Raw genomic sequence first — 9,760 nt, forward strand, 5'->3', positions numbered from 1 at the left:
TTTGGTTATAGTTGTCATTGTTTGGCAGGCCTGGGCTGGATTCAAACCTGCCAGCTCTGGTGTATATGACTGGCACCTTAGCCACTTGAGCTACAGGAGTGGAGCCATGAATTGTATTTGAAAAGTAGATGTGACATGCAGAGAAATAGTTGTCAAAGTTGTAGAAAACCACACCAGCCAAGATACCTTGTTGGAAGTTAGAGTGATAAGAGCCAAGGAGGTGGGAACTGGATTGTCAGAAGCAGAGAACTGAACGAAAACCCATGTGAGAAAAAGTTTTCTTATACCCGAAGCAAGTGGAATAGAGAAACACCAGCACACTGGGTCCAAATTAAGCAGGAATCCTTCATCGGCCGGTGGTCAAGAGCAGGGGTACACCTCAAAGTCTCTCAACCTCCAGAAGCAGGAGTATAAACTTTTTATAAGGTGCTTTCAGTAGGGAATGGGGAGTCCTTAATGCAAGCTGAGTTTCATACAAGCCAACAGCTGCAAGGTTAGATCTATAGGGTAAGGGGAGTGCTTACGAGACAGAGCTGTGGTCTCACAGGATTTTGCAGTTTTGGCTAAGCTCTGAGCTTTCAGCTGAGCTTAAAGGGGAGTGTTGAAAACCCTTAGCAAAGTCCTTAGCAAAATGGAGTAAGTCTGGCTCTATGAGCAAAATGTGCATGTGACTGGTGCCCTAATCACTGAACTATGGGTGCTGAGCATGCCTGATGGATTTCAATCAAGTGAGCCAACTCCTTAAAACAAATATGTCCATATATTCAAAATGATTCATCTTTTCAAACTGTTTTGATTATAAAAATCCATAGCTATTTAACAAAAATTTAGCTATTTAGCCAAAAATTAAAGAAAAAACCACACACAAAAAACCCCATTCAAATGGAACTGTAGCATTGTATAAATAGGCAGCTTAGTAACCAATACAATCATTGTAGGTAACAAATTGAACCTCATGAAACTGATGATATCTGACCACTTAATCTACAAAAATGGCAATTTGATATGGATTAACCAATATGCATGGAACAAGGACTTGATAACAACATCGAACAGTCAGAGAAACTGCTTTTGGCTATGTATTTTGGGAAAACTCAGTATGTTGTAACCCATGACACCTCGGCTATTTTTTGGTTGCAGCCATCATTGTTGTTTGGCGGGCCCGGGCTGGATTCAAACCCGCCACCTTAGGTATATGTGGCTGGCACCTTAGCCACTTGAGCCACAGGCGCCAAGCCATCTTCATGCATTCTTTACAAGGTTTTTGTTTTTAGTCCTTATCTTAAACGTCGTTATTGTTATTACATTTTAAGCCTTTTTAATTTTGTGAAGGCAAAAAGTGGAAACCTAATAAACACATGTATATGCAAAAAAAAAAAAAAAATGGGAAAGTCAATGCCATACTTTCTCTCTTCTGTCCACTGGCTAGATGTCACCCAGGTGACCTTGAAGCCAAAAGACTAAATCAAACCAGGTCCCAGAGTCGCCGTGAGAAGGGAAGCCACCCTGCAGTGCTTCCAGAGCAAGAGCGTCTGTGTTGGACCCGGGATGAAAGAGAAGGAAATCTTGCTTTTAGGAAGCCACTGGGATTGGCGTCATTTGTTAATAGCAGCACAGCCTAGCTCACCTAAATACCCTTACCCTTCCACGTTCTGGATGACCATTCCCTCAATTTTGATAAGTTGTTTCACTCGGCGTGGCCTTTCAAGCCCTCTTCTCTCTGCCTAGAACACCTTCCCCCTTTTGTAGCTGACAGACTTGATGAAGTGCCACCTATCCTGAGCCTTCTCTGACTTCTCCAGGCCGTTGGCTTCTTCACCCTTCAAACGCTCCCTTTGCCTTGCACTATAACCTCTGTCAAACCATGATGACATAGTTATCTTCTCAGAAGCTTGTGAGCTCTTTAAATAAACCTAGGCTCTAGGTCCTATTATTTTCAGATCACCTAAAATAGTGCCTGGTGCTTGTTCTGCACACCTGGATTTGGATCAGTCTCGTGAGTGTGGTGTGGGAGGGGCTATGGTTGTGTATGGTCCCAGGGAGGAGCAGGTCCCAGCTGAACCAGAGGGCCTCAGTGGCCTCACAGATGTCTCCTGTTACAGCTGCCTTACTCTCGAAATCAGTAAAGCACTTAAGAGAAATGCCCAGAGTAAAGAATGGGCCCTCTGAATTTGTCTTTTGCAGTTCACTAAAGGTTAAAGGAAAATAAAGCATTCTCATTTTCAGAATGTGGATTGTCAATGGCTGCAGGTATGTTCAACAAGCACTTTGCTTGCAAGACATTGGAAATTTGGCTCTCCCAAGGTTCTTCCCAGAGACTTTCTAGAATTCTTTGGCTTCGTTGTAAAATTTGGGGGGGTTTTGTGAAGGAAATTAAAAAAACTAAGTTAAAATAAAAGGAGAACTGCTTTTCACAGGAACATTTTATTGTCTCTGCCTGAGTTTCTAGCATAGCTTATGAAGTGAAAACACTGCGTTAGTAAAAATCGGTTCCATGGAATCCCGTCCCCTCCTTCAGATCCACTGCACAAGTCCCTCAGGCCTCAGGGTTGCTGACCACGGCCGTGGTGGAATAGGAGTAAGGGCTGAGCAGGGCGGCGATGGTGTAACGGCGGAGGCCGGAGTCATTGGCTGTGAACACCACCTAGGAGAGAAGACACAGGGCATGTTTCCAACCCAGCCCCCAAAACGTGAGCCCCAGACAGACAGACACTGGACAGCTAGTGTCAAATTAAGTACTTTCATTTTGTATTCCTCTCTCTCTCTCTTTTTTTTTTTTTTTTTTTGAGCAGTTTGAACAAAAAACAAAAGTCCAAGTCTGCTGGCAAGCTAGGCCTCTGGAGCCTAGCACAGACTTTCAATCCAGAATTCCTCACTATTGCCTATAGAATCAGGTCTCTGGGTTTGCAAATTCACTCTAAAAATCAGGGTGGCCGCAGCCGGACAGAGGAAAATTCCGGCAAGCCTGAGGACTCTCATCTATCTTCTTGGTGTTAGAAAAAGGTGAGAAGATAAGAACTGTCATTCAGGGATCAAAGACCTGCTGAGAACGGTGACCTCCAATCCCACTGTGGACTTGGAAACCTAGAATTTTAGAGCTGGAAGGAAACTTTCTTCTCATTTTACAAACTATCTTTTGAGTTTATTGTGTTGCCCCAGTCCATATAATGACAGAGCCACATTAGGAAGGTAAATCTCCTATCTCTAAGCACAGAGATTTCGCTCCCATTGTTCCTTGAATGTTCTAACGTGAACTATATTCGTATGCATATAACAAGAAATGAAATACAGAGTATTCTATTCACCTGTGCCCCATATGCATTTGGGCCCTGATTTGGGCTTGTGGTCCTGCCCAGTCTGTCTTGGATCAGTCCCTGCCCCCTTCATTCCAGGAACAAGGATATGTTTTTGCTTGTGAATCTCTGGCATTTAGTGGAGTGCTCAACACATATAGAAGGATTTATTTTTTAATGTTTGTTGAATGAATACTAAAAAAAGTGCATAGCAGACAAGGAAGCCAAGATCAGGAGATCAGGAACAAGGAGCCACGAGCTTTGGGCCATGTGGGAGTGAATCAGATGGTCCGTCCATCAGGCTAAGGCCCAGGGCAGACAAGGCTTCCAGAGAGGCTGGTCTGGTTGCTAAGGGGGAGGGGCTGAGAATCTAGGGGCAGGTGTAGCATGGGGGGTGCCCTGACTGGGCTCACTGCCTTGCTGCCTGGCTGAGGAGTAACGAGACATGCTTCTTGGTGGATGGTGCTCTCTTGGTGAATTGTGGGCCCCAGAAGTCAAATAGGCCCCTGCGGTTTCCCTGGTAACACTGTCTACTGAGAGAACTGTTTTATGTCAATTGAACATCTCATCTGTGACTAAGCCAGAGAGAATAGTTCCCTTTCATGCCGAGCTATTTTTGATGGAATTAGTTGATCTTTCACTCTGACCAACACATCTGGATTCTATTTCTTTGCCAGCCATATTCAAATGCCTTAAGAAAATGACACGAGGAGGTGGGGAGATATTTCCCTGTTTGAGGTGTTTGGGGATCCTCACCACCTCATTAGCAGAAGAAGACAGTACATTACAAATGTGGCTTTTTTTTTTTTTTTAGCTTGATTTCTCACAAAGAAAAAGCTTCCCGAGGCACAAGGTGTTGCCCAGTAGAATTGAGGCTAAACCCAGCCTGAGTCCTAGTTATAAACATTTCTACCCTCTACTTACTAGCCACGTGACCTATGACACATTATTTAACTTTCCTGTGCCTCACTTTCTTCATCTATAAAATGGGCATAATAATAGGAATGTCCTCAATGGGTTGTTTGTGAGGACTAATTAAAACTCAGTAGTGTCCGGCATGTGATGTGTGCTTTGTATATGTTATCTATTGTGTTGCCATTATTGTTTTAAATCTATTGTCCCTGTACACATTGCTAAGAAGTACTTGTCCAGACTTCTCAGGAGTGAGATGTGTTTTGGAATGAAGACTGCTTTAGGTTTTAATAAAGTAAAATGGTGCATCTCTCCTTTCTTACGTAACACACCCTACATGGGGCCTGGAGGGCTGCCTCTTATTCACACATATCATTTCTTCTGCAAACAAATATTCTTATGAGAAGGAATGGATAGATTATAAATAGCGTTATATACTCAGAAAAATGTTTGCTTCTCAGAGTGTTGTGGATTTCTGACTGTAGAATGGGAAAGGGAAGCTGCTATTCAGAGCTTTTCCTGTGACATTTTCTTTTTCTTTTCTTTCTTTTTTTTTTTTTTTTTGCAGTTTTTTTTGGGAGGCTGGGTTTAGAACCCTCTACCTCCAGTATATGGGGTCGGTGCCCTACTCCTTTGAGCCACAGGCACTACCCTCCTGTGACCTTTTCATAGTATGTTAAGCACAATCTGTATTTCCTAGAATTAAAAACAAAAACCAAAGCAACTCAAAGGTCTACACACTCACCTCTGCATATTCATGGAATGGGGAGATGCCAAGTGCCTTCCAGTAGGACTTGGTGTCCAGTTCCACTTTGTACACGCCTTCTACAAATTTCTCATCGGTTGTGAGCCCATGGAGCTCTCCAGTCTCACTGGTTTTCCTATAAGTGTAGAAATCTGGGTTAAGTTAGGCATGTGTGTACGTGTGTTATATATATTTTTCCTCAACCAAGTTAAGAGGTGGAAAACTCTAGTAATCATTTGAAGTTAAGTGGCAAGAAATTTGTAAAAACATATCAAAGAGCTCACTATAAAAAAATTTTTTTTAAAGCTCACAATAGATATTTTTCTCTTATGCAAGTAAAATACAGGTATAATGTCAAAAAAAAAAAAAGAGTCCTGGCCAGGGGCATTTGCTCACACGTGTAATCCTAGCACTCAGGGAGGCCGAGGCAGGTGGATTGCCTGAGCTCAGGAGTTCAAGACTATCCTGAGGAGGAGTGATTCCTCATCTCTACTAAAAATAGAAAAATTAGTTGGGTGTCATTGCTGGCGCCTGTAGTTCCAACTACTCAAGAAGCTGAGACAAGGGGATCACTTGAGCCCAAGAATTTGAGTTGCTGTGAGCTATAATGCCATGGCACTCTACCCAGAGTGATGGAGTGAGAGTCTGTCTCAAAAATAAATAAATAAATAATAAAATAAAGAATCCTTGTGATTCAGGGTCAGTGACTGGATGGAAGTACATGACTATCCCTGGCAATGGCCATATGCTACTCTAACTCTGTGGGATTCACTCCCTTTCCCCAATACCTTTCAGAGATAATATCATGTGTACACATAGTGGGATATCTAAAGTAAGAACAGAATCTGTATCTGACTTTTCACTCTCACATATTTAACCTTTTGGATAGTTCTTTGCAAGTAACAAATACTAGACCACTTCCTTTTCCATATAAACACTAGCTCAATAGTTGAATGTTAGAAATCGCTCCCTGTTAGTCTGCAAAAGCTGAGACAGATAGCAATAGAAGTAGTTGTCTTCACTAACTCTGCTCATGCCCCTCCCCCTTCTTCTTTCACTTCCTTTTTTAAAAATCATGGCACAAGAAAAAAGATTGCCAAGAACATAGGAATATTCTCAGTGTCCATTTGATCTCACACTTGGAATAGTCTCTTGGCCAATTTCCATGTTGTGCTTGGGATTACATATAAACACAAAAGAATTAACAGATATAAATTCAATTAAAACCACACCAAAGAAAATGATCTTCCCGGTGATAGTTCCTAATGTGGTTCTTGGGGTTTTTCAATTAAAACCCCACAGAAATTCCTCTCCCAGGAGACACAGACACTTAGCAGTTCCTCTTCTGCTAGGGGCTGAGGCTTTTCTGTTTGCTCTTAGTTTCGGTTACTTTGCTTAGGTTGGTTAATATGTATTTTCTTTGGAATTCTTGCTAGTGGAGGTAGAGAAATTCCATGAAAATTGTGAAATGGTCAACACAGGTGAGAAGTCGTTCTTGCACGATGTTGAGCGACTACAAGATTCATCTGTGGTTGTACTTTGCCTTATACATCCCACTTTTCTGTGTTTCTTATTTATTTATTTATTTGCAGTTTTTTTTTGGCCGGGGCTGGGTTTGAACCTGCCACCTCCAGCATATGGGACCAGCACCCTACCCTTTTGAGCCACAGGTGCCGCCCGTTTCATTTTTATTTTTAAACTGAGCTTGACAGCCCCTGGACTTTCACTTGTAGGTGCACTGAAGTGTTCATTAGCCCTGGATTCCGCGTGATCCAAATATACTACAGACTTGAGCCTTGTCAGTGCTGCTCCTCGGTTCCTCTCCGTTCATTAATAAGGTAATCATAGTTGTATATGAGGTGTGGCTCATACACAATATACGTATTTCCTAAAATTTTAATGCAGAGACTCTCACCTTGCCCAGAGGTACCAGGGAACCTATAAAACTCTCGATAGTATGTATATGTTTTTGCACAGTGTGTATATATGCATTTTTCTGGACATGGAGCCTGTATCTCATCACTTATTTAAAGTGGTCTGTGATCCGAAAGGTCTAAAAACCACCGCTAGAGGAGAAAAGCTACTGACTCCTCCTGTTCCCTACCATTTGCTCCAAATGATGTTCAGCTTCCTGGTCACTTCCCAGCTAAGTGAAGCAAGGAGAGGGCATCCTTCTGAGGGCAACTTGACCTCTGCTCACATTTCGATCTACTCACAGGTTCCTTAGCTCATGCTGTGGGCCCCTCTCTGGCAAGTGGATGGACAGGAGAACGAGATCAAGGCCTGTGGCAGGGTCCTTTGCCGCTTACCCAGAAGCAAAGGGCTCCCAAGTCCCGTCCGCAGTCTTTCTGAAGACTTTCACAGCCACGCTGACGGCAGGACTGCCTCTGACGGCGTCGAGGACTTTGACCATCAGAGGACATTTGGATTCCCCGGCACCCTGGGTGTGGAGAAGACAAGTGAGAAGTTAACAAAATTGGTCAGTGTGAAAGGATTTATTCTTTACAGTGTCAGAAATCTGGAGCAAAACAGAAAGTACAGGGATCCCATTACCAGGAACTAAGTGTTGACAGTTAATGAGCCTCCCTACTCAGCATAACACAGGCATAATTGTTTCCAAAGCAGAGTGGTTTCTGCCTCCAGACATGCTGTTACCCACCAGGGACATGAATAATGAATTTTGAGGGCAAAAATAAGCCCTCTGGAAACAGTGGCTTTGTTAATTTCTCCATTTGAAGAATGACTGAAAAGATATCATTTGCTATACAAGGACCAAATAGGATTTCCTGAGATCGTTTTTTAGTCCGTTGCTGTTATAGTAACTACCTCTTACTAATTGTTGTAAAATAATTTCAGACTTGTTTTACAGCACCAGTTAATTCTTTCTGAGGACTTAAGAATTAGCTGTCTGACTAGAATGTTATTCAGCAAACCTTTCAAAGATTCATCAAAAAATACTAAATAAATAGCTACGTAATTAACTAAAGAGCCAGAATATAACCTCATATAGTTTTACCTCCAAATAAACTTTATAAAGGGATGCTTTTCTGGAAATTCCAAGTTAACAGGTTCATTATTATCATATTTTTATTTCTATCAGCTGTGTGAGGAAATTGAGGTGCTGGGCATTGCAAACCCAACCCACCACAGCAAAGGAGAGTGCTGGGAGTCCAATCCCCAGCTCAGGGAGCTCTGCAGAACTTCATTTTGAGGTTTCAATAGATAATGTTAAAAATAGATGCCAAGGGCCCAGTGTGGTGGTTCACGCTTGTAATCCTAGCACTTTGGGAGGCCCAGGCAGGGGGATTGCTTGAACTCAGGAGTTCAAGACCAGCCTGAGAAAGAACAAGAACCCATCTCTACTAAAAATAGAAAAACAAGCCAGATGTTGTGGCAGGTGTCTATAATCCCAGCTACTTGGGAGGCTGAGAAAAGCAGATTGCTCAAGCCCAAGAGTTTAATGTTGCTGTGAGCTATGATGCAACAGCACTCTACCCCTGGCAACAGAGGGAGACTCTGTCTAAAAAAAAATAGATGCCAGGTACCCTTGCCCAAACAAAAGCTAGTCGGCAAAGCTAGAATGAGTCACTTTGTCTAGTGTTCCTCTTAACTATAGGCAAAGGACTCTTAAAGAATCAAACACTCACCGTGGGGCCAGCCTCAGACAGGAACACCAGACCTGCGAGGCAGAGGAGGAGCAAGCCATGAGAAGCCATCCTGCCCAGAACGTGGAGACGTCTTTGAGGGCTGCTCCCAGCTTGGGGCTTTTATACTCACCTCTCCTGAGCTACACCACTTTATCCCTGCCAATCTGACTCCAAACCTGCTGATTCTGATTATTGACTTAGTCAACAAAGAGAGAATAAGTAACCCACACAAATATGAACCTTGTCTAGGAAGATTAGAGCATCAGCACACCAGCTCTATGAAATATTCTTTCTAGGTCATTCGACCAGCTAGATCACCAAAACAAAACAACCAAATCAAAACAAAAATAGTTTTCTCCCTGCCTGGCTATGGGCGGTAACATTCTTGGGACTTCCCCACCTCCTTCCAACCCTCTTACTTATTTCTATGTTTTCCATTTTCTATACATTTTTGTCTTTTATTTATTTATTTTTTATTGTTGGGGCTTCATTGAGGGTACAGAGAACCAGGTTACACTGATTGCATTTGTTAGGTGAGGTCCTTTTTATAATTGTGTCCTGCCTCCAAGAGGTGTGCTGCATACCATTTGTCTTTTATTTTCGATGACAGATACACATTATAATTTTTTTCATGTTCAATGATATTGGGCTGCACAGGCTTAAATATGGTGCATTGGAAAATGTCCTTGCACTTGATATATGTCCATGGGTCGACAAGGAAAAACCCTTGGCAGTGCTCACATTTTTTTAAAAGCTATATTTTAGCTGAACTAAGTCATTTCAAAGCTGCTTAGTCAGCAATTTCTTTTTTCTTTTTTTTTGGTGTATGTATTCTACCCAGATAGGGTTCATCTGAACCCACAGAAAGATGACATATTTCAAACTGTTTTGATGAACCTGAAATGTAGAGAACCAGGTCTTCTTCTTCTTTTTTTTTTGGAGACAGCCCTGGGTAGAGTGCTATGTCATCACAGCTCACAGCAACCTCCAAATCCTGGACTCAAGCCAGTCTCCTGCCTCCGCCTCCCAAGTAGCTGGGACCCCAGGCACCCACCACAGCGCCCAGCTATTTTTTGGTTGCAGCCATCATTGTTGTTTGGTGGCCTGGGCTGGATTCGAACCTGCCAGCTCAGGTGTATGTGGCTGGCGCCTTAGCTGCTTGA

The 9,760-nt window shown here is 42.7% G+C and overlaps 1 protein-coding gene across 1 annotated transcript; it reads right to left on the reverse strand.

Moving 5' to 3' along the window:
• Positions 1-2,405: 2,405 nt before the first annotated feature.
• On the reverse strand, positions 2,406-8,844 carry TTR (transthyretin). The gene is made up of 4 exons (XM_003784764.2): positions 8,598-8,844; positions 7,260-7,390; positions 4,951-5,086; positions 2,406-2,644 (listed from the first exon to the last, which is right to left on the reverse strand). The coding sequence occupies exons 1-4, from the start codon at positions 8,664-8,666 to the stop codon at positions 2,537-2,539; spliced, it is 444 nt and encodes a 147-aa protein (XP_003784812.1). The 5' UTR covers positions 8,667-8,844; the 3' UTR covers positions 2,406-2,536.
• Between the last annotated feature and the right edge of the window lie 916 nt (positions 8,845-9,760).

This window comes from Otolemur garnettii, unplaced genomic scaffold, assembly GCF_000181295.1.
Source record: "Otolemur garnettii isolate 467f Iridium unplaced genomic scaffold, OtoGar3 scaffold00012, whole genome shotgun sequence".
Taxonomy (NCBI): Eukaryota; Metazoa; Chordata; class Mammalia; order Primates; family Galagidae; genus Otolemur; species Otolemur garnettii.